We start from the raw sequence: 24633 nt of genomic DNA, 5'->3' as shown, positions 1-24633 counted from the left end.
AACAACCAGTTGCTCTTTTCCCTGGGCTCCTAGCCTTTTATCCATGCCTTGTTACACTCATTATAGAGGAATTGTCCGTGTAGTTTTTGTTCCCCATTAAGCTGTGAGCCTGTCTAATTCCCCTCTCAAAGCCAGGCCCAGCAGTGGTAGGTGCACCATAACCCTTGGAGTCTATGACTAACAGGTGGTTGCACAGCTCTCTCCTGCCTCAGCTCTTCATGACTCCAGAAACCTAAGGTTCTGTTCTTTGGTCCTGGGCAGCTAAAGACGTAATTAAAGAAATTGAAGACTTTGATGGCTTGGAAGCTCTGCGCTTAGAGGGCAACACGGTGGGCGTGGAAGCAGCCAGGGTCATCGCCAAGGCCTTAGAGAAGAAATCCGAGTTGAAGGTGAGATCTGCAGGGTGAGCAGGCCTGGGCTGATTGGGAACAAGTTTCCTCTCATACTGCCACAACTCCAACCTGGGTCCAGACCCTTCTAAGTGCTGCCATGGTGACTGTCACCTACATGGCTCCTATTCCTTAGACACCCAGAGCATACAGCACTGTCCAAGGTCCCTCTCCCTGTAGCGAGCAGATCTTCAGGTGGTATTAGGTATGCAGTTTTATTGGAGTGACAGCTGTGAAGGACAAACTGGGGAGAGCCTTCTGGTTATGATGCAGATCTGGCACCCTCAAGGAGGGAAGGATGTAGAATTAGTCAGCATAAGCCTCTGATTGTGAGGCTGTTCTGAAACCTTGGAGCTTTGCCTGGGAACTCCCAAGCAAATATTGCCTGTTTAAGGAGTCTTGTGTTAGGTAGAAATGGGAAAGCCTCTGCTCTGGTGTTGAAGCAGACTGGGAAGGTACTTGCAGCTGGAGGCCATGGCTAACCACTTCACAGCCAAACCATGTTCCTTCCTTCCTTGCTTTCTCCCTTCCTCCCTCCCTCTCTTCCTTTCCTTTTTTCCTTCCTTCCCTTTTTTTCCTTCCTTCCCTTTTCTTCCTTCTTCCTTCTCTCTTTCTTTTCATAGTATTGGGGTTTGAACTCAGGACTTAATGCTTCCTAGGCAGGTGCTCTACAACTTGAGCCATACCCCAGCCCTATTTTTCAAATGTGGTCATGTGCTTTTTGCCTGAGGCTGGCCTTGAACTGTGATCCTCCTACTCCTCCTAAGTAGCTGGGATTATAGGCATGAACTACCATATTTACCCCCTAGTAGTTAATTTGACACCTTTGCCACCTAAAAGCTTCAAGTCTGAGACCTGCTTTCCCTTTGTGAAAAAGACAAGAAATGGGGAGGTACATATGACCCACCAGTTCTAAACAGAGGCTGTCTTCTGGAGGTGCTCAGAAGGGTTGAAAGACACTTGAACAAAAAGGTACTTTTTCAATGCTGGAGTGCTTACTATATTGTTTAACTTCATGTTCCTCTCACCTGGAATCATGTCATGTGTCCTGTCAGAGGGCTAGACAGATCACCAGATATTCCTGACACTTCTGAGTCCCCTACAGCCCTTGAGTGCCTCTGGAATATAGGACTCTAGATTACACTAGCTGCCACCAGAACTTAGACCGGTTCTAAGGGTTTTTGCTGATGAAGTCCAAATTAAGAAGTCTTACAGTGTTCGTGTCACCCAAAGCCATGGGGCTAATAGCACTGCCTGCAGGCCACTTCCTGGGATTTCCCATTAACCCTTCCTTCCTTCCTTCCCTACAGCGATGCCACTGGAGCGACATGTTCACGGGGAGGCTGCGGTCCGAGATCCCGCCAGCCCTGGTAAGAAAAGAGATCACAGGGACACTTCTCCACACCTCTTCATCCTGATGTCTAAAGGAGATGCTGAAGGGGAAGCCAGGCAAAGCCCAGTACCTGTTCTATGTCCTGACAGGAGGCCAGGCGCAGAGGACAGGCAATTAGAGGAAGGAGCCACAGAGCAAGGACTTAGGTGGTAGGAAGTTGAACTGAGACTAGTGATTCCCAGGGTTCCTGCCTTCACATTAGATTTCATGCCCCCCATGACCACCCTTTTTCTCCTGGCACCACCTCCAGTCTGTGTATAGCCTGTTGTGGCCTCTCCATCTCTGATTCCTCCCCTTTTCCATATCACTCCTGCTCTATGGTTCTTGTTATGGGTGGCTTCCCTTTGCTTCCTTTTTCCTGGAACTCAAATTGGCTAGGGGCACATTTCCAGCCTCTGAGTGTGCCTGTGTGCATGTGTACATGGAAGGGGCAACACACACAATAGTACAAGGCCTGTCCAGGCCTCAGGGAGGGCTGCCGGTGGGAAACCCTGGGTTTATCCTCCTAGCACTGGCCAACTTGCAGCAGGCCCTGAAGGTGCAGGTGTTGGGGCTGTGGTGAACATACGTATGGCCCTGGTTTTATTGGGGCTTCCTCAGGCCTTCAATCCTCCAGTCAACACTAGGGTTTTGTGTGCACTGTCCTACCTTCTATAGAGAGTCTCAGTCCAGCAGACACTGGGTCATCCAGGGTGACAGGCTCTAATGGTCCTAGAAAAAGGTCCCTGTGTGAGGCATGGAGGAGATGGCCCCTTTGAGAGTTGGAGGAATTAGTGCCCAGCTCAAAGGCTGAACAAGGCCAGGTGAAGCTAGTATTCAGAATGTAGGTTCAATAAATTCATTTGGGCAGTTTTTCAGGGTAGAAAAGAGGATAAGGAAAGCTTTCTTTTGGCCTAGTTGGCTCTGGGACTCTCGCTGTGCTGCTTGTTTAAATTATGGTGTTTGATTTGCTCAGCATTGAAGAGGTGTTCTATCTGCCACATTCCCAGTGAGACTGAATCTTTAGGAGGGCAGAGAAGGGAACATGGGGTCAGGGAATGCACAGATGTAGGAAGGAGGAGTGGACAGTGAAAGCTGTGGCCATCTGAGGTTTGGAGATCAGCTGGGCCCATCATAGGCCTTCAGAGGGCAAGGGCAGAAAACATCTTGCCCTGGTTCATTGAGTTGTAAAAGGACAGTAGAAATAGCCTCAGCTCCCATGTCTATGCCCTGGGTGAGGACAGAATATTCTCACATTCTTCTTATCATGAGCCACCTCCCCGGCCTATGTCTGACCCCCTTCTTATTTCTGGCAAAGCCTTCTCTCCTTCAACCATTTTTCCTGGGGGGTCTGCAGGTATCCCCAGCCTCAAAGAATCTTGATGAGCTCAGTATCCTCCTGCCAAACTTTGGAGGCATTTGTGGCGCCTTCCCCCCTCCACATCTAGTGGACCCCCCTAGCTTTAACAAGTTCCCCTTCCTGTCTGAACAGGCTGTACTTCCTCCCCTCCACTTCCTGCCACACTGGCTTGTCCCATCTGTTGCCTGAGTAACACTCTCACACAGGCTCTCGGCCTCTAGTCTCCCCTTGCTCAGCTCCTCTGGTTTCCAGGGACTTTTCTTCCTTGCCTATCAGCCACTTCAAAGCCTTTTCTGTCAGACACAAAGACATAGTTTGTCCAGTCTTCAAGGTTCTTGACTTGTTTGACCTCTTACGTCCCACTAGACCTGTAATAATTTGCTTCATGCTTGGGTCTCTCTGCTCCAGTTTTTACTGCTGTCTGGAATCTTTTCATGCTGATTCAGTCACACTGAGTTCAAACACCACCTCCTACAGGGAGACTTCACAGACCACCACACATACAGGCCCCATTTGCCAGTGGTCATGAGGAGCCTTCTGTGGGGTTTCCAGTGTGGGATCATAACAAGGAAAACTGCCCGGAGCTGGTGGCTCACCTCTGTAATCCTAGCTACTCAGAAGGCAGAGATTAGAAGGGTCATGGTTCAAACCCATCTTGGGCAAATAGTTCGTGAGACCCTATCTCGGAAAATAACCTTCACAAAAAAAAAAAAATAAGGTCTGGTGGAGTAGCTCAAGGTGTAGGACCTGAGTTTAAACCCCAGCACCACCACCAAAAAAAAAAACAACCTGTGCCATAAAAGCCTGTGTCTGTTACTTCCCCCAGTTGCCTAGGCACCGCCTGTGTGCGGGTCTGGGCCTGACACAGAAATGGAATCTAGCAGATGTCTGTAAGATTGACCTGAGCTCCCTTTGTGCCCAGATCTCACTAGGGGAGGGACTCATCACTGCCGGAGCTCAGCTGGTGGAGCTGGACCTAAGTGACAACGCATTCGGGCCTGACGGTGTGCGTGGCTTTGAGGCATTGCTCAAGAGCCCAGCCTGCTTTACCCTGCACGAACTCAAGCTTAACAACTGTGGCATGGGCATCGGTGGTGGCAAGGTGGGTCAGGGTCCCCCTGTAGTTCCTCCTGCATCCACATTCATTAAGGTTTGTGCCTCAGCCCTTGGTCCCCCATCTTCTCAAAGGAGAAAGACCTCAAAGACAGCAGCATGCAGGAAAGGAGTTTGGGAGGGTGGGGTTGCCAAGCAACCATTCCAAGTTCTTGTGTTGACTTGGCAACTTAGAGGCAGTACTGCTGCATAACCTGCTCCAACCTGCTGGCTCTGCAAAATGCAGGGTTGGGGCATCTCAGTACCTACTATCTCTCACAACTGCCTGGCAGAGCCAGGCTGAGGAAGGAGCTCGGAAAGAGAAAAGAGCTGCTCTGGGAGGATGGCCAAAATGCGTACACACGCCCTCCACACGCACACACACACACACATTCTTATCAAAGGGGAAAAGGGCTAGGGACGTTTTTGTGAAGATGCTTATATGTACTACATTGAAAGGTTGGTGATATTGTCCCCATTTTCCCACAGGAGGAAACTCGGGCTTGGAGAGTAGAGTGTGTGAATCGTGGTAGTATGGCAGCGGTGTGGAATTTGAACCTTTGTCCACAGGCTGCAAGGTTTGGGTTCTGGTCCAGAGTCTGCCACTTGCTTAGTGACAATAAGACAATTTCTGGGCTGGGTGTGGTGGCCAGTGCTAGTTGTCCCAGCTACTCTGGAAACTGAGGCAGGAGGATCACTTGGGCCTAGGAGCTCAGGGCCAGCCTGGGAAACCAAGACCCTGTCCCCCACAAAATAAAAAAAGTTTCTACCAAGCATGGTAATACATGCCTATCTCAAAAACAAGTTTCTTTTTTCCAAGCCTGAGTTTCTTTCTTTTTTTCTTTTTTTTTTTATTCATATGTGCATACAATGTTTGGGTCCAAGCCTGAGTTTCTTTACCTGGACAATGGAAATCATGGTAGTCCTACCTTGCAGAGGCTTATGACAGGGAATTGAGCTACCTGGGAGTCTTCCCTATACTTGTATCTAACTTCATCCACTCTGTGGGTCTTTCTCCCTTTGTCTAGCATTTCTCAGTCTCCCTGAGGCTAAAGTCCACCAGTAGGGGTGACGCACAAACAGAGCTCTTTGTAAAGTGCTGGGTGCATGTGAGGTATAACCATTGTGCTTTAGCAGCTCTGTGTCTGCTTATCCACCAGGCTGCCCCAAACGCAGCTGGGAGAAGGGCTTCTGACCACAGCCTGCATGTTCTCCTTGCCTTTCCCACAGATTCTAGCAGCAGCTCTGACTGAGTGTCACCGAAAGTCCAGTGCCCAAGGCAAGCCGCTGGCCCTGAAGGTCTTTGTGGCTGGCAGGAATCGTCTGGAGAACGATGGCGCCACAGCATTGGCAGAAGCTTTTGGGGTGAGTTGTTTCTTTCTCTCCTGTCTTGCCAGGCATGGAGGCAGACTAGGCATCGCAGGCTGACAGTCCTGGGTAGGAATCCCAGGGTCAACCTTTCGCTGAGAGACCTGGAGAAACTACTTCGCCGTCTAAGCTGGTAGCTCATCCCACAGTGGCCAAAGTGCCTGTCGTGCATGTGCGGGAAGGTGCAGGGTCAGCAGCAGTTCCCTGGAGTGATGATGAACAAGACCAAGAGGCCTTCAGGCAGCACAGGCTGCTCTCATCTTGGAGTGGTAGTGCCAGGACAGTGAGAACTGACCACAGCTGTGCTGCCTCCATGGGCAGAGCAGAGATTGAACACATAGGACTTGCCTGAAGCAGGGACAGGAAGAAGCAGCTAAGGGACCCAGGTGCTGCTCATGGTGCTCTTCTGAAGGAAGATCTCATCCCCCACTTCCCGTCTGCTCCCTTTGTTGCTCCATTCTCAGGATGGTGCTGGGCCTGGTGTCCAGTCTATGTAGATACTGAACTGCCGCTTCTCCCAATAGGAGAAGGGGCTTAGGGCTCTGGCCCCTCGCACGTAATTCAATTGTTTTCTAGAGCAGACAGTATTCTAGCAGCATTAACCGAACTCATGCCAGAACAGCAGCCCACAGGCTTACCACATAGAGTGAATAGCCTACTTACTGAGCTGCATGAAAAGACTCTTCACCCACCTGGGTGGGAATGGCCATTGCAGAAATCCCGAATCTGTCTGTAGTCCTGGCTGCAGTTGGGTGCCTGCCTCCTCTGAAGTTGGAGTGCAACTCATTGCTGTCCTCAGATACTGCTTTCTTCTGGCCTGTGTGCTTAGAATGAGGTTATTGACCTGGGTCCTCAGAATCCCAGTCTGGATAGAATACAGGGAGTTTTTGAACATACATAAAGAAAAATTTGCATGGTTTAAGTTGTAAGGGGATCCTTGAGCAATGGTGGCATGCAGTGATGCTTATACTCCACAGTTGAAAATCTGTATGTATCTTTTCTCTCCCCCTTTTGCAGTGGCTGGGAATCAAACCCAGGCTTCACACATGCTAGGCAAGTGCTCTGTCTGGCATGTGTGAAGTCTGTACTCATGCCTAAAGACATGAACCTCTCCTTGAAAGCTCAAACCTGATAGGGTGCAGGCAAGATTGCAGGCTTTGGTACTCCAGGAAAAGGAGAGCACCATGATACAGGAAGGACTGGTGCTCTAGAGCTCAGACTTTTTGACTGGGAGAATTCAGGAAGTTTTTCCAGGGGAGGTAGTATCCAAAATGAAAGCTGTAGAATGCATAGGAGTTAGCCTGTCAAGAAAGTGCCACCAACAGCTGGGCACCAGTGGCTCATGCCTGTAATCCTAGCTACTCAGGAGACAGAGATCAGAAGCATCATGGTTAGAAGCCAACCTGGGCAAAATAGTTCACGAGACCCTATCTCAAAAAAACCCATCACAAAAAAGGGCTAGCGAAATGGCTCAAGGTGTAGGCCCTGAGTTCAAACCCCCAAAAAGAAAAGAAAATGCCACCTCAGTCCCACTAAAAACAAGAGAAAAGAAAATGCTAGCTGGGCATGGTGGTACACATCTGAAATCCCAGCTACTCTGAAGGTGAAGACAGGAGGATCAGGAGTCAAGGCAAAGTTAGTGGTGAGTGACCCTATCTCAAAAATAAAATGGTTGTGAGGTGTGGTTCAAGTGGTAGAGTGCTTGCCTAGCAAATATGGGGTCCTGGGTTTGATTGTCTGCAACAAACTCCAGTACAAAAAGAAAGTGACAACAGGGCTGTGAATGCACCTCAGTGGTAGAGCTCTTACCTAGCACGGCCAAGGCTCTGGGTTCAGTTCTCTGCACCAAAAAAAGGAAAATGCCAACAAATAAGGAAACAGTGAATGGTGTTCCAGGCTAGGAAGAAAATGGATCAAGTGATCTGACCTTTCTCACCTCCCAGAAAAGCTGTGGTATGTGGAATGCCAGTGATAAAGTACAGCTAGGGTAGGAAAGCCAAATAGAGCTGCATTGTTTGAAAAGAGGCCATGAATACCTGCCAGAGCCCAGGGTCTCCACAGTGCAGAGGTTGCTGGACCAAGAAATCTACATTCTGGTTCCAGGCCCTCTACAGAACTGACTCTAGGCAGTCACTTAGCCTTTTTTTAGGGGGAAAGAGGGGGCCTTCTTGCTTGCCAGGTAGGCACTCTACCACTTGAGCCACTCCAACAGCCCTGTTTTATATCAGGTTTTTTGAGATAGAGTCTATTTGCCTAAACTGGTTCTGAACTGTGATCCTCCTTTCTCTGCCTCCTGAGTAGCTAGGATCACAGGTGTGAGCTATCAACACCCGGATCCACTTAGTCTTTCTGATTCCTCTCTTCTCCCCATGTTAGATACAGCCATGCTCTGAGATCTGTGCCCTAGAAACCTAGAGCCTAGTCCCCGCCTGCTGCTGGTGACAACCTCTCCCCACGTCTGTTGTGTGCTGCTCTCTGCATGCTGGATGTCACTGCCACCAAGACCCACCTCTTCGCTCTCTTCTTCTACTCTTGCAGATCATTGGGACTCTGGAGGAGGTCTACATGCCACAGAATGGGATCAACCACCCTGGTGTCACAGCACTGGCCCAGGCATTTGCCATCAACTCCTTGCTGCGGGTTATCAACCTGAATGACAACACTTTTACTGAGAAGGGTGCAGTGGCCATGGCTGAGGTGAGGCGGGCATGGCGGGGCCAGATCAGGCTTGGGAAATGGTCGGGCTGCTGTCTTTGTTTCATTGCTTCATGCAGGGGCTGCTGTGCCCTGTCTCTGCACCCCTGTGGTGTGTACCCCATGCCCTAGTTCATGTGCTTATGCTCTTGGCAGCTATGAGCATCCCTGCTGCCTGTATCCTGAGCATCCTTGGTACTCCCAGTGCTGGTGCTGGCTCTGCTCTCAGGCAGAAAAGAAAAGGCTGCTCTGGACCAACCTGTTTCCTCATTTATTTCACTCAGTGGCTATATATCAAGCCCCTCTTCAGTGCCTGTATAGTACCAAGTGCTGGTCAGTCGCACAGGAGGCTGCTGATCACCATGTAGGGCTCTGAGCTCAATGGCTATTTGAGTACTGTGCTATCTGGGTGAGGCAGGCCCCACCACAGGCTAGCTGTGGGTGTCACAGAGACAAGTGCAGGACGGAGCTCAGGTAAGACTTACATTTTGGCTGAGTTATACAAGACAGGTGGACTTTATCTGGACAAAGTTGGATGTTTCCAAAGGTGGAAAGATCAATAATGTGGAAAGCCCAGAAACTCAGGAGAAAAGCCTTGCTTGATTGGTCCTGGTTTGAAATAACCAGGGCTTAAGGGGTGTTGGTTGGTGGGATGAAAGAGGAAGAAAGGGAGGCAAGACTTGTAGCCTTGTTAACTCCATGAGATTTTCTCCTGTAAGTAATCGGGAGCCATGGAGGGTTTTAGGCAGGTGTGATATGATTAGATTTGTGCTTCAGGAAGAGTTCTGGTTGTAATATGGGGAACAGGGTGGTGGACGTTTAGCTAGGGGCCCTGGAGGCCAATAAGGAGGTGACAAGAAGAGCCAATTAGATGTGGAGGAGGCCAGACCAGAACACAGAAGAAGATTATGTGGTGATTTATGACTAATGTGGAGCATGACATCACCAAGACTGGGTGTAGTTCTGCACCTTTACCTTGAACCCTTGCTTCCTTTCAGACCCTGAAGATCTTGCGGCAGGTGGAGGTGATCAATTTTGGTGACTGCCTGGTGCGCTCCAAAGGGGCCATTGCCATTGCAGATGCCGTCCGTGGTGGTCTGCCTAAGCTGAAGGTGCCAGCCGGCCACTTACTTTCTTTCCTCTGGGGTCTAGGCTCCTCCACATTTGGGGTTTCCTGCCTAAGGTTGTATGACATGGGGACCAGATGTCTGGTCTAGAGACAGGTGAGCCTGCATATATCCCAGCTCTTCCACTTTTGTGAGGGGCTGAATCACCCCTCTGATTCAGTTTCTCCAATTAAAAAATGGAAGACTGTGCACTAGTAGCTCAGCCCTATAATCCTAGCTACTTGGGAGGCTGAGATTGGGAAGATCATAGTTTGAGGCCAGCCCAAGCAAGTAGTTAGGGAGAACCAATCTCCAAAATAACCAGAGCAAAATAGACTGGAGTTGTGGCTTGTGGTAGAGTTGCCTGCTTTTAAAGTGCAAAACCCATCCAAAAAAGGGAGAACAGTGTCTACCTTCTTAGTGTAGTGTAAGGGAATATTCATAGTGCTTGGCACGTTGTTGGATATGTGGCATTTTTTTAATTGCTGGTGTTACACACCTGTGACCAATCTGGAGACTTGAGCCTGCCTTGTCCTAGGGGGAAACCAAAGGTCTCCTGGCCCAGGTTTTGCCTGCCTCCACCTCTTCTTTTTACTTTTAGGAACTGAACCTGTCGTTCTGTGAAATCAAGAGAGATGCTGCCTTAGCTGTTGCTGAGGCTGTGGCAGACAAGACTGAGCTGGAGAAGCTGGACCTCAATGGTAAGCAGGGCAGTTGGCCTCAGCACAGCCCTGCCCAACTGGCCCTGGAAGCCAGTCTGACCTACCTTTCCTTCCTACCTGAACAGGTAACACTCTGGGAGAAGAGGGCTGTGAGCAGCTTCAGGAGGTGCTAGATGGCTTCAACATGGCCAAGGTGCTGGCATCACTCAGGTAGGGAGCCAGGGGTCAGGTTGTTCCTTCCTTTCTTTCTGCTCATGTTTACCCAAAATTTGTTAGTTGAGCTCCTGCTGTGTGCCTGTGCTAGGCACTAGGGAGAAAAGGATGAGATGGCAAGAGTTCTGACTCGTAGACATGAGGCAGAATGAGCTGTTGAGTGTTCAGTAAACGAACATGAAGGGCTGAGTGTGACCACTCCAGAGTGGGTGAGTCAGGGAAGCTGATGCCAGAGCTGATCTCGATGTGGCAGAAGCCATAGTAAGTCTGGAGGACAGTGAGACCTTTGGTGTGATGGGGATGGGAGGTGGGGCACCTAGAAGGGGACAGACTTGGGATTGTTCTTCAGAGACTGACTAGAAAGGAAGATGTTGATGCAAGAGCGAAAATTCCAGGGTGCACCAAGCCCACAGAGGGGCGAGTGGGCAGCTGGGGAGCTGCCGTCTGCCGGATCGCAGCACCTGCCCCTGCCTGCCTCTCATCTCCAGGTGGGCCTCATTCCCATGTCAGACAGTTAGTGTCCATTAGAGCTGGGCTTGGGCTGCTCTTGGGAACTGGGGAACGAACAGAGGCTCACAGGCCACTGGAATGGCTCTCCTGTTGTGCAGGGACACCTTCCTCCCACATACACACACCCGTAGCTTCCTGTGTCGACAAGATGTGGGTGGCACTGTCCTGGGCATCGCAGCCTGGCAGATCCTGCCAAGTTCTTTTTCTCTGCTTCTGCATGGGTCTGAGGCTCCTTTGGGACAGGGACAAGGTTTGATTCTTGGGTTTGTTTTGTTTGTGGTATTGGGATTTGGGCTCAGGCCCTCATGCTTGCTAGGCAGGCACTCTACAACTTGAGTCACTCTGCCAGCCCTGTCTGATTCTTCTGTGTCCACAGCATGGGCTTCCAAGCTGATGAAAAATGAATGACATGCTCTCTGGTGATCCATATGCACCACACTGGAGCAGTGCTTCCCCAATCCTCCCCCGGCCTCTTTCACCTGGCTGGGGTTCCTGGGCTCACAAGCCAGGCCTCTGAGACAGCATGAGCTGCTGGGCAGGAAGGGTCTGCTTTAGCCAGCTTCCCTCCACAGTGATGATGAGGGCGAGGATGATGAGGATGAGGATGAGGAAGCTGAGGAAGAGGAAGAGGAGGAAGAAGAGGAGGAGGAAGAGGAGGAAGAAGAGGAGGAAGAAGAAGAACCACAGCAGGGAGGACAAGGAGAGGAGCCAGCCACACCCTCAAGAAAGATTCTGGACCCTAACAGTGGAGTGAGTTCATTTTCATTTGCTGGGATCAGAACCCCAATCCACTGAATCTTGACCCATCCTTATGGCATCTATGGGATGAGGAAGGTCTACTTAAAGCAGAGTAGCCACAAACATCTTTGGATTGCATGCTCTTGAATAAAATCATCCTAATGTGATATTCATCTATGTTTATATTTATCACATGTGGATATGTTTATTCTTTTAAATAATAAACTTATTGTAACATATAATGCTACTTTACATATATACATGTTATTTTATATTATACATGCATAAATATTTTTTAAATAACATAGTAAAAAATTAAGCATAGCTAGCAGAGTGGCTCAAGTGGAAGAGTGCCTGCGTAGCAACCACGAGGCCCTGAGTTCAAGCCCCAGTACTGCACAAAAAAAAAAAGAAAGAAAAAAAAAATCTTAAAAAAATTAAGCATAAATAAAAACTTTGTTTATCCACCTACCTATTAGTGGATAATCTTGGTAACTCTTTTTTTTTTTTTTTCCTTTTTTTTTTCCGGTGCTGGGGACCGAACTCAGGGCCTTACACTTGCCAGGCAAGCGCTCTTCCACTGAGCTAAATCTCCAACCCTTGGTAACTCTTAGGGGTGGTCCTCTGTTCTTGACATCATAGCTGTAACTGTGACATAGACGTAGTGTCTATTACCTGGCTGTGATGGCATTGGGGCCACATCCCAATTTGTTCATTTGTGTTCCCTCATAGGGTCCCAAATAAAGCTCTCAGAAAAATTTGGTTAGGACCCAGGTTGCCCACACTCCTGTTGAGCTGGGCTTTTCTGAGTTCTGGAAGCAGTTAAATAGCAAGGTGCTTCTCAGGTGTGGGTGTTCTCAGGATACCTCTGGCACTTGCTGGTAGCACTGACCAGCAAGGAACTCTAGTTCCTGGCAGGTTCACTTTAGCTCCCATGTGCCTCTCTCTTGTCATTTTTTGGGGCATTGCATGACATGGCAAAGATCCACTTGGAGTCCCAGAGAGGTAGTTTGTCTTGTACCTCAAAGGCCCCAGGACCAGGAGTCAGCCAGCACCATCAGCAGCAGAACCCCACCTTCAGAGGACTACCACAAAGTGGGAGCATTAATTCTAGACCTAGACCCTTGACTGCTAGAGTGAAGGGAGGATATTCTTGGAGCATAGCTGGGTCAAGGAGTCTGGGGTTCAAAATCTTCAGAGCTCCTTTGTTGCCTGTTTCTCAGGAACCAGGTCCTGTGCTGTCCTCCTCGCCTCCCGCAGATGTCTCTGCCTTCCTGGCATTCCCCTCCCCAGAGAAGCTGCTGCGCCTTGGCCCCAAGAGCTCCATGCTGATAGCCCAGCAGGTAAGGGCATCTCCCGGCTCCAGATCTGGGTGGGGTGCATTTGGAATGGAGCCTGACCTGCCACTCATTCATTCATTCATTCATTCATCTATCTACCTAAAAATACAAACATAAATAAGAATTTCAACTATATCTGGTAACCGGTGTCATAACTTCATCAACCTCCCGCCCCCTTTCCCCCCACAGGAACTTGCTTGGCTTGCAATTAAGGGTCCCTGTCACACCCCAGTGAAGACTAGAGTTAGGGAATTTCCTAAGACTCTCACACATGGGGGCTAGTGGTGTGATTCAAGTGGTAGAGTGTCTGCTTTGCAAGCACAAAGCCCTGAGTTTAAAACCCGGTCACACCAAAAAAAACCAAAAACAAAAACACATGCACACCTGCACCTGCTGTTTCTAAAACAGCCTTCCTTCCATGGCCTTTTTCAAGGTCAGGGGGTTATTTATTTCTAAGAAGCCTCACTGGTTGGTGGTTGGTTGGTTGGTTTATTCTGTGATGATTATCAAGAGCCTGTTTTCTTCCATACACTGAACTTGAGCATGTATTTAACCTAAAATGTAGACCCTGTTACTATTACTTTATAGATGGGAAAATTGCAGTTCAGAGGGCCCACTCTGAGAGTTGATGTTTTAGCTGCTTTCCTTTTTATATTTTTTCCATAGTCTTTATTTTTTGTTTTTACTTTTTTTTTCTATTTTTTCTTTTCTCTTTTGTTGTCTTTTTTTTTCAGATGATAAGTGATGTTACATATTAAAAACCTTGTGTTCTGACATTTTCATTTCACATTATTGTGCATTTTATCAGTAGAATTCTTTTTTTTTTTTTTCTCAACGAGTGGCTCTAACACTCAAAAGCAAGCCACTATTTCTGGACACTGACATTTTTCCATTTTTCTCCATTGTCAGTGAAGTTGACGTAAGCTTCCTTGCATGTGAATGTTTTCTACTTCTGGATGATTTCTTCAGGTTAGATTGCAAGAAGGAGACCATCGACTGGGCCCTGGGCATGACAGTATTTAATGCTTACTCATCCACTCAAAGGGATGGCCTAGGGCGAAATAGAACCTGTCCTTGTCTATCAGGGTCCTACGTATTGCCAGGGCCCTTTGTAGCCAGTCTCCAGTCTGTGTTAGAGCCTTGGGGCTCTGACCCTTTTACCAGCCATTGTTTCTTGTGTTCTCAGACTGATACATCCGATCCTGAAAAGGTAGTCTCTGCCTTTCTGAAGGTGGCATCTGTGTTCAAGGATGAAGCCTCAGTGAGGGCAGCGGTGCAGGATGCAGTAGGTAACATGGACTAGATGGGGGACTGACTAACTTATCCTTTCTATGCTCATGCCTGGATGCTCTCCTATATTTTGCAGCTGGGAAACTGAGGCCTTTCACAAAGCCATATGGCTACATATAGTTAGACTCAGGCCAAGAAGGGTTGGGTACAGGCCCTGCCTATCTAAGAAGGACAGATGGTCACATCTACAAGGTCCCATAGATACCTCCTGTCAGGAGGTAGGGCTGAGCCTTCGTGCCCATCAGCTAAGTCTCTGCACATGGGGTTGATACCCTCTCCACCCCTAAGGTCATGACCTGTACATGCTCTCACCATATGGTTCAAGAGGCCGCCTAGAATCTTTCAACACCTCCCTCAAGCCCTGTCATCACCTTTTCTCCACCCCATTCTCTTACATTGCTCTAATTCAGCCTCTGTCACATTCTACCTTGTCCCCATCCATTTGAGTCTCTAAGTGTGGACCAGATTTGGCCAGGCAGAGAGGAGAAGAAAGACCCTGAAGGGGAGGGCACCACTTATGGCAAGGGAGAGAGAAAAGGAATAGAAACACACCAGGCATTGCTTCCTGGATAGGTGCACTGAGCCTGGTTGGGAGTTGGGTGGGCAAGATAAGGGCCTGATGGGAGGCTCCATAGCTGTCCCAAAGAGCCTTCTGGGGACACGTATGGGAATAAGATGCATGAATTCTCTTCCTAGAGCAGCCTATCAGAGTCCCTGCAGTTCCCCTTGCCTCACTCAAGTATCTGAAACCTCCCCCAGTGGTGGTCTCCCTCACAGAATCTGTCCCCACTGTGCAAGGTAGGCACAATGGTATTGTCACCACACCCATCTTACATGTGAGGCCAGACAGGGAAGGCGTTATAGTTGGTAAATTGAGCCCTCCCCTTTCCCTGGTGCCAGCTGCCCTTCTGTCTGGTACTTTGTGTCCCTGTCATCCCTCCCCCTGTCCACCTCTTGCTTAGGCAGGGAGGCAAGGCCAAACCTGTATGCACAAGGGGCTCTGGTTGCCCTCTGGCCTGTGCCTTGCCACTTGCATCCTGCCACACTCACTTCTGCTTCGACAGATGCCCTCATGAAGAAGGCTTTCAGCTCCTCGTCCTTCAACTCCAATGCCTTCCTCACCAGTCTCCTGGTCCACATGGGTCTACTCAAGGTGAGGCCAGAAGGAATGGCAGGCCCAGGAGGGAAGAGGCAGGCACTGCACCAGAAGCTGCTCTGCTCACCCCCACTATGTCCACGAGGCCTGGATCTGCTTCAGCACCCTTAGTCTTAATGATGGGATCTCAACTGGGTCTCAGCCGTATTGCTGTCAACAGAGTCTAGGTAGTGTGGAACAAGGACCCCACAGCTGACCTCGGGATTCACCTACCTTTTCTTTGTTCTTTGCAGAGTGAAGATAAGATCAAGGCCATTTCTAACCTCTATGGCCCACTGATGGCACTGAATCACATGGTACAGCAAGACTATTTCCCCAAGGCCCTTGCACCTTTGCTGCTGGCATTTGTGACCAAGTGAGTATGACATTGCCCATGCCTGCCCTCTCTCAAGTACCTGATTGATTGAGGCTTCACTAACCTGGTCAGGAGGCTTGGTTCCAGAAGTCCAGCCTGGCCACTCTAGTGTACAAAGGTAGAGAGGCTAATGTCTCCCAGAGTCATTGTGAAAATAAGAAAAGTTGAATTTGTTACAACCTCCTGCCCCAATTGGTAAACACATGTCGGATATGGGGGGCATATCCTGGGGTGTCCACACGACTTGCTAAACTGTTTTCCCCACAGGCCCAATGGTGCCCTGGAATCCTGCTCCTTTGCCCGTCACAATCTCCTGCAGACACTGTACAAGGTCTAGACTGAAAGCTGGCCTCTACTTATCCTTCAGCCTGCACCAGTGATGGGGGAGACGCAAATGAACTGAGCTACAGCTTGCGGTCCTCTTGGATAGGACTCTGACCAGAGATAGGGAGGGTCTTTGTCTCATGTGTTTTGTCAGTTTCCCAAGTATGTGTCAGTTTGGTGCGTGTGCCAGGTGTTTGCTTCCTGTAGGGATTGAGGTTTTTCGTGTCTCCCTCCCTGTTGGACTGGCCCTGGTCTGCCATGTGTTGGCCCCCAGGATAAAGGGCTGCAAGCTGCTTTGCCATTAAACTCACTGCCATCTCAGGGCACTCTGCTGATCTGTGACTCAGGCCTGAGGCTCTGGTGGCTATCCCACCTCACCTGCCTTCCTACCCCCTCCTGGGCTGCACTAAAACCTGAGAAGTTGCAGTCCATGTGCTGTGTCACAGTTGGGTTGTTTCCTGCCCAGCCTGAGCCTGCAGCAACTGCCATCCTTACCAATCACACTGCTGTGCTGGCCGCTCCTCTTAAGAAGAGACTGCCAGCAGGGCTATGGGGCTGTCAGCAGAGGGTGAGACCCTGGCCCCACCTCATGAACCAGAAGAAAGCCAGATGGCTGACCCTGGATGGTCCAGGAGCAGGGATGGCCTGGGGCTGCACTGGCTCCTGTGCCTAGTGGGGGCTGAGCCCAAGGCGCATTTTGGCAGGCCCAGACCTATTCTTTATCCTGGAGGAAGATGGGCTGGGTAGGTGATGCCCTGTGACCTCCTTTAGCGGCTGTGACCACCTTGTGCTTTCCCCTTTGTGCTGTGTGTCTGGGCTGTGCCTGGTTGCTTCACAAATAAAGTCATGTGGTAGCTATGGAGACTAAGAAACTTCTTTCACCTAAATCGGGACATTGCTGGGGATCAGAATATAGTGTCCCACCTGTCAGAGGGGCAGGCAGTCCTGCAGAAGAGCTGGTATTAGCCTGTTGCCATCACCTGGGGAAAAGGGGGAGGGTTTTTCTCTGAGCAGTAGAGCTGCTGAGTTGGTGCTGGTTTTACCTGCCTGCCTGTACCTCACTTATTACCACACTTTGAGCTATGGTACCTCTGGCTCCTGCTTTGCACCTTCCTTTGTGGACCTAGCTGGGCTGGTTGCCATTCAGACTTCATCACAACTCTGCTGGCTGCACAGGCAGGAGCTCCTGGACTTGCTGGCAAAAATCACTTCTCAGTTGGGTCTGATTGGAAAATCACACAGGAGGCCTTGCTGCCAGGCCACCTTCCTTGGGGTTCTTCATTGCCACCTGTGAGGTGCTGCCCAGCAGACTTTCCTTACCTCTTACCCTACATGGCAAGCACCCTTGGGAAGCTTGTGTCTCCTACAGGAGACCTCCAAGAAAAGGGTTTCTTAGGAGGCAGTATTTCCATATTGGCTGTCACTTAGGTGACATTTTTCTTGGCAAGTGCCTGAGCATCCCATGTACACATCAGTCCTTATTCTGAGATCAGGCTCATGAGTACTGCATTTTGGGAGCTCCCAGTCTGGCTGGGAGGTCAACAGTTGTGGCCTAGTGAGAGGATGGTGGGCAGCAAGATGAGGAAGCCCTTCAAGCATTAGGGATGTAGAGAACTGATTCTTGAGGTTCAAATAGAATGACTTGCAGGGTGATATGTGACAGAAACAGCTGAGGAGTGGCCTGCCCTGCTCAAGGCTATTCCCACTTGGCCATCTGGGACTGGCCTGTTTCTTCTTAGGGTAAAGTGTGTACAAGCTTTACCTCAGAAGATCTCATTTCACTTCACAACAGGCTCTGGCTCTTTGAATCCTCTTAAGAATACTGTCAAGTCTCAAAAGTTGAAGGTTCTGCCTGCCCTGGCCCCACCTCAGTCCCTCAGACTAGCTTAAGAGGCTGCAGGTGGAGAGAAGTTGGGGCCTGCAACTTTGCTACTTACTGAGACCAATTTTCCCAAGACCTCCTCATGCCACCCCTATGATTATACAAGCTCCAGCTCCCTTGGGTGCTTCTGAAGGAACTTCTGAAAGATCCTGTATGCTTGGCCTGGATAGCCGGGGACCCCCTTCCTTTGAAAAGGCTGCTGAGCACAAGGTCCACTAAAGGGACCTCAAGCTATGGACTTGGCCACAACACCCATTCTGTTCTTACGCTTAGATTAGCAATTCCCCAGGAAGCATGGTCAAGGGGCCTCTGGCAGCACTGCTCACGTTAACCTAGAAACGATTCACAGGCCAGCATCAGGAAAACGGGTACACAGTGCAATGCTGCAGCAGTGAAGATTAATTACAGCTGCTGCATAGCATGCCATGGAGGAGTCAGCGCTGATAGGAGAGGAGAAATTAGTGCTAAGTAATGACAGGTGCCGGTGGCTCGCGCCCGTGATCCCAGCCACTCGGGGCAGAGATCGGGGAGCAAAGTTCAAAGCTAGCCTGGGCAAATAGTTCATGAGACCTTATCTCAAAAGTACCAACACAAAACAGGGCTGACAGTGGCTCAAGTGGTAGAACACCTGCCTAGCAAGCAGGAGACACTGAGTTCAAACCTCAGTACTTCCAAAAAGGAAGTGTCATAATGAAGCTTCTTTATGTAATTAATATATACTAATAAAAAAGCAGCATACTAGGTGCCCACAAATGGGTTAAATTAAAAAAAAAAAAAGAAAATCTGGCCACAGTGGCCCGTGTCCAAAAACAAATGAATTGAAATATAGCAAACCTGTATAATGAAATATTACTCAGTCATAAAAAGGAATGAGGTTGGGTGTGATAGCTCACGTGTGCAATCCCAGCTCCCCACATGGGAGGTGGCGATAAGGTAGATGGAGGTTTGGGCCAGTCCAGGCAAAAAAAAAAAAAAGACACCATCTCAACCAATAGCTGGGCATGTGGCACATGCTTGTCATCTATGCAGGGAGCATGGTCAGTCAAAAACTAAAGACCCTACCCTAAAAATAAAAAAGGGCTGGCACAGTGGCTCAACTGATTAAGTGCCTGCCTAGCAAGTGAGGCCCTGAGTTCAACCCTCAGTACCATCAAAAGAAAAAATTTCTAATACTTCTAATATAGGCTACTTAACCTTGTTAGTGAAATAAGCCAGATACCAAAGGACAAATATATGAGCCCACTTAAACAGAAGAGCTATCTAGAATAACCAAATCCCAACGGTAGTCTAGAGCCTGATGGTTGGGGGTTGGGCAGAGTTTCTGTGAGGGAAGACGAAAATGCTGTGGGAGCCCACTGTGCTGGTGGCTACGTAGGACTGTAAATGTACTCAGTGCTGCTGAAACGTACACTTAAACTGGTTAAGATGATGTTTATGTTACAAATATTTTATCGAAATAAATTTAAAAATCGCAAGTATATAGCCAGGTGTGGTGGAACACACTTCTAATCCCAGCACTCTGATTATACAAGAGGACTGCAAGTTCAAGGCCAGCCTTGGATACATAGGCTCAAAAATGAAAAAATACAAATCTTAAATATAAAGGCAAATGCAAAATTAGGAGACAGTGTAAAAAAATATCTTCAAGGCTTTGTGATAAGGAAAAGAGTAAGTAAAATATTTTGAACCTCTTCTGTTGGCCATCACTGTGGTATGTTCACATACAGGAGACTATGTAGCAATGAGAACAGGTTTCTTTTTTTTTTTTTTTGCTGTACTGGGGTTTGAACTCTAGTCCTTCACCTTGAGCCTCTCCATCAGCCCTTTTCTGTGTTGGCTGTTTTATTTTCCTAGGCTGGCTTTAAACCAAAATTCTCTTGATCTCTGCCTCCTGAGTAGCTAGGATTACAGGTGTGAGCCACTGGTGCCCAGCGAGAACAAGTTCTATCAAAAGATATGACAGGACTGGGAATGGAGCTTAGTGGTAGAGCACTTCCCTAACATAATGAGGCTAGGTTCCCTGGGTTCTATCCGCAGCATCATACACACACACACACAGACATCATTAAGGAAACAAAAAGCCAAGTCACAGAGAAAATAATTGATGTTTGTATGTATAAATTTCATACACAGAATATATAGTTCCTATAAATTAATTAAAAAACAAAAAATGAGCAAAAGACTTGAAAGGGCATTTTATAAAACATGTGAAAACATGCTTAATTTCTTTAGTCTTCAGATAAATACACATTAAAATCACAACACAGCCAGGCTCACATTTGTAATCCTAGTGACTTGGGAGGCTGAGATCAGGAGATTTGTGGCTTGAGGCCAGCCCAGGCAAAAAGTTTACAAGACCCCATCTCAACCAATAGTTGGGTGTGGTGACACAAACCCATCACCTAGCTACCTAGGTGGCTGAGGTTAGGAAGATCGCAACCCTGGCCATCCTGAAAAAGCAAGACCTTATCTCCCAAATAACCAGAGTAGGTCTGGCGGAATGACTCAAGTCATAACAGCACCTGGCTAGCAAGCATGAGGCCGTGAGTTCAAACCCCAGTACTGGAAAAAAAAAACAAAAAAAAAAACCCCAAATAACCAGAGCATAAAGGAGAGGCATGGCTCAAGAGGTAGAACACCTGCCTAGCAAACATGATGCCCTGAGTTCAAACCCCAGTACTGCTCTTCTCCAAAAAACCATAACCTGATACCATTATACCCTCACTAGAATGGCTAAAACACAGACAATACCAAGTGTTGGTAAGGATGTGGAGCAATGGGCACACCCATGCAATGCTGTTGAATGAGTAAATTAATATAACCGTGATAAGAAACTAACTTTGTTTTCTCCTTCTATTACTGTTCATGAAAGGGTGCTGAATCTTGTCGAATGCTTTTTCTGCATCTATTTAGATACTCATTTTTTTATCCTTTATTCTGCTAATTGATACACATTTTCTTTTTTGTTTTTTTTTAGACAGGTTCTCACTATAGCCCAGCCCAGCCTCAGTTACATCAAAGCTGAAAATAAACATACTTAAGACTAGCAACTCGCTGGGTGCCTGTGGCTCACGCCTGTAATCCTAGCTACTCAGGGGGCAGAGATCAGGAGAACAGTGGTTCAAAGTCAGCCTGGGGAAATAGTTTGTGAGACCCTGCCTGGAGAAACCCATCACAAAAAAGGGGCTGTTGGAGTGGCTCGAGGTGTAGTCCCTGAGTTCAAGCCCCAGTGCTGCCAAAAGAAAAAAAAGGCCCCACACTGGAAACCTAAATGTCCATCAACAAATTAACAGTGGAACGAGTAAATTATTGTACGGTGAGGTACCAAGAGAGCAGAAAGTCTGCCTAAAGCAGAAAGAAATAATTTCACGCTGTCACTGTGAAGTCTGCCTGCCTGTTCACAGTGATGATAAATAACACACCAGGGCTGGTGTGTAGCTCAGTGGTAAAGAGCTTGCTGTCCATGCACAAGGTCCTCAATTCCCCACCCATGGCCTTCGTACCATGATATATCCTCATTGCCTGCATCTGGGGCACATGTCTCCATCTTCTGTTAGAGAACATCTAGAGAACTGTTGTGGTATATTTATAGGATGAAATGCTGGCACACTGTAAAAAATGAAAATAAATCAAAACTGAATTAAAACAAAGGGATGTCACAAATACTGCAATTCCATTGATATGGAATTTGCTGAGTTTAATGCATGTGAAAAAATCTGATTAAGGAAAAAAAAAAAAAAAAAGCTAAGTCAGGCGCTGGTAGGTGTCTCATACCTGTAATCCTAGCTACCTGGAGAGTGAGGTGGGGAGAATGAAAGATCAAGGCCAGCTCGTGAGACCCTATCTCAACCAGTAGCTGGGTGCAATGGCTTGCCCGTCATCCCATGACAGCTACATGATAGGCGGAAATGGAGAGGCTACCAATTCCAGGCCAGTCCTATGGAAAAAAAAGTTTGTGAGACCCCATCTCCATGGAAAAAAGCCTGGAGCGGTGGCATGTGCCCACCAGCTATCGTGGGAAGCATAAAATAGGAGGCTGGCAGTCAGGGCTAGCCTCTAAAAGTGAGACCCTATCTCCCAAATAACTAGAGCAAAAGGGCTAGAAGCATGTCTCAAGCAGTAGAGCACCTGTTTAGGAAGTATGGAGCCCTGAGTTCAAACCCAGTACTGCAAAAACTAAAAACAAAAAAATAGGATCTCTATCTGATTTAGCCCAGCCTGGCCTAGAACTCAAGATCCTCCTGCCTTAGCCTCCTGAGTTCTAGAATTACAGGTGTGTTCTACCATACCTAATTCACATTAGGTGGTTTTTTTTCTGTCTTTTTTTTTTTGGTGGTACTGGAGTTTGAACTCAGGGCCTCATGCTAGGCAGGCATTCTACCACTTTGAACCACCATGCCAGCCCTTTTTCTATTTTAGGGTATTTTCAAGATAGGGTCTCACAAACTATTTTGTCCAGACTGGCTTTGAACGACCATCCTCCTGATCTCTGCCTCCCGAGTAGCTAGAATTACATGTGTGAGCCACCAGGGCCTGGCTTAAGTGTTTTCATAGACTAAGAAGCTGAGGTTCAGTGAGAAGCAGCCCTTCCCAAGGTCTCACAGAGCCTGAAAGAAGCCCAGGCTGGCTCCCCATGGCCCCTCCCTTTTGGCTAGCCTGAGGACTCAGGCCTGGGCTGTAGGCCCTGTAACTCCAACTGCTGCTCCCACCCCCTGCCCACAGCCTGGGGAAGCCCCAGCTCGGCTGGGCTGAGCCGACAATGCCTCCCATTCAGTCCTGTCCTTGCTGCCAGGCCTGTGGGCCAAGGAGGGGGGCTACTGCCGGCATCTAGGCGGAGATCGTCACCAGGCCTTTCCGCTGTGTGGTACCTCCAGACTGGGGCGGCAGTTCACCAGCAGTATGGAGGGGTGAGTCTTTGGGCCCTAAGGGTACAAAGGGGCTATGGATTTGCCAGGTGGCTGCAGGCAAGCCCCTGATCTTCTCTGGGCTTCTGAGAGGCTGGTGGCAGGGGTTCTAGTTGCGTCTAGGCTGAGATTCTCCCAGAGGTGAGTCCTGAGGAAAGCAGTGTATGGGAATGTGGCCACTCTGCTGTGCTCCTGTGAATTAGTCCTTTGTGGTCTTGCGGGAAGGATCGGTGGCTGCCCTCTGAGCCCTGAACCCTTGTCCCTTCAGGAATCTGCCTGATGGACCCCCTTTCTGCATAGGCTCTGGAAAAGACCATCAATTCCAAGGCAGGGGTAGACCCTGGGACTCAAAGGAGACTAAAAAACAGTAACAATCCAGTGAGCAGTAATAAGGGAGGCCAAGAGAGTGGGGTAGTAGCCCAGCCATCAGGAAAGGCTCAGAGGCCATGTGTGACACAAGCTGATAACAAAAGAAAGTGCTGGGCCAGTTAGGTGATTCATGTAGCAAGTGTGTATGGTGGGGGTGGGGGGTGGGGAGGAGATCTGGGCCTGTGCTGTGACAGCAGAGCCTTTCCAGGTACGCGCTCCTGAAGAACTGAACAGAATCAGGTGTCAGGATTTTCAGTAGTCAGGGCTGAAGGCAGTAGGGAGATGCTGGAGGGTACTCATCTGAGGGTGCCAGGGCCCAATCTGTGTTCTAAACGTTCCCTTTGGTTGCTGGGTGGAGTGTAGGGGAGGCCAGGAGAGCCATGGTGGGAGAAGTTGTGCCTAAGAAGAGATGGGCAATGGCTGTAGTTGTAAGGTAAAGGGATCTAACTAGGGGATGGATAAATGGATGGGTGGATGGAAGGATGGATGGGGTGGATAGGTGGCTGGATGGGTAGCTAGATGTGTGGATACATCTTACCCAGAGTACAGTCCAAATCTAAACCCTCAGATCCCCATCCCAGTCCATGTCAGCTGGGTGGGAGTAAGGTGAAGGGAGGACCAAAGGGAGATAAACAAGATGGAGAAAAAGAGGCCAGAGCTACCCACCTACCATGTCAGTGTGGCTCTGACCAACCAGTACAGGCTGCTCCTCTGTCTCCCTGGGACCACAGCCCCATCATAGCCTGGGTGCATGTTCTGAACCCCAGAATCATTCTCACATTCAGCCAGGCTTCAATGAGCCACTGGAGAGAGAGTCAAAAGGACTTATCAGGTTGATTTTCTGGACTTCCATTTTCTCCCAAGTAAACCAGAACTAGTAAGAGATGCTCCCGTGTATGGGGTGAAGGAAGAGGTTCATCCATGGCACTTTCCTCGACCTAAAGAAGGAAGGCTGAGAGGGGTTCTAGGGAAAGAGCTGCACTGCAGCTGGATCCCAGGAAAGGGCAGCATCGAGGCCCTTCCCCCATGCACCAACTCTTCCTCTCTCCCAGACCCCAGTGTGCCACCCATGGCCCCTTGCTGCTGCTGCTGCTGCTGCTGCTGCTAGGTCCAGTTTGGCATGCAGCAGCCTACCACTGTCCACAGACCTGCATCTGTGACAACGCCAGGCGGCACGTGGCCTGCAGGCACCAGAACCTCACTGAGGTGCCAAATGCCATCCCTGAGGTCAGTGGGGTGGGAGTACAGGCACAGGCTGGCAGTGGGATAAGGGGCGCAGCAGGAACCTGGGCTGGGAACCAGTGGAGCTGTCACTGTCTGGATGGAGACCTTGGCAAACTGCTTCTCTCTTGAACCTCTGTTTTCACATGTGTACAATGGGAAGAAGAAAAATAACTAATAACAGTAAAATAATTTATTTAGAATTCTTCCTACGTGACTGGAATAAGCAGGTGACCATAGATAAATGTTGAGACAGAGAACTGGGGGTGTGGCATGGTAAGATGCTAT

At 48.9% G+C, this 24633-nt stretch overlaps 2 protein-coding genes across 4 annotated transcripts in view; both read left to right on the top strand.

Moving 5' to 3' along the window:
• Rangap1 (Ran GTPase activating protein 1) overlaps positions 1–16827 on the top strand; it is a 31166-nt gene extending 14339 nt beyond the window's left edge. For 2 of the 3 annotated variants that reach the window (XM_020168181.2, XM_074084566.1), the window contains exons 3-16: positions 262–389; positions 1700–1759; positions 4044–4223; positions 5444–5578; positions 8120–8278; positions 9274–9387; positions 9983–10082; positions 10169–10253; positions 11339–11516; positions 12728–12847; positions 14031–14133; positions 15199–15287; positions 15524–15645; positions 15913–16827. In XM_020168181.2, the coding sequence (XP_020023770.2) occupies positions 262–389; positions 1700–1759; positions 4044–4223; positions 5444–5578; positions 8120–8278; positions 9274–9387; positions 9983–10082; positions 10169–10253; positions 11339–11516; positions 12728–12847; positions 14031–14133; positions 15199–15287; positions 15524–15645; positions 15913–15982 (1643 nt within the window). In that variant the 3' untranslated portion in view covers positions 15983–16827. The remainder of the gene's footprint in view (positions 1–261; positions 390–1699; positions 1760–4043; positions 4224–5443; positions 5579–8119; positions 8279–9273; positions 9388–9982; positions 10083–10168; positions 10254–11338; positions 11517–12727; positions 12848–14030; positions 14134–15198; positions 15288–15523; positions 15646–15912) is intronic. The other variant, XM_074084567.1, reaches the window with a different exon arrangement.
• Positions 16828–20894: 4067 nt separating this feature from the next.
• Positions 20895–24633, top strand: part of Chadl (chondroadherin like) — a 12731-nt gene continuing 8992 nt past the window's right edge. The window contains exons 1-2 of the mRNA XM_020168184.2: positions 20895–22758; positions 24177–24351. Of these exons, the coding sequence (XP_020023773.1) occupies positions 22751–22758; positions 24177–24351 (183 nt within the window). The 5' untranslated portion in view covers positions 20895–22750. The remainder of the gene's footprint in view (positions 22759–24176; positions 24352–24633) is intronic.

The sequence above is a fragment of the Castor canadensis genome, chromosome 8 (genome assembly GCF_047511655.1).
Source record: "Castor canadensis chromosome 8, mCasCan1.hap1v2, whole genome shotgun sequence".
Lineage (NCBI taxonomy): Eukaryota > Metazoa > Chordata > Mammalia > Rodentia > Castoridae > Castor > Castor canadensis.
The sequence above is the reverse complement of the archived record's forward strand: the minus strand, read 5'-3'. Positions and strand labels throughout refer to the sequence as shown.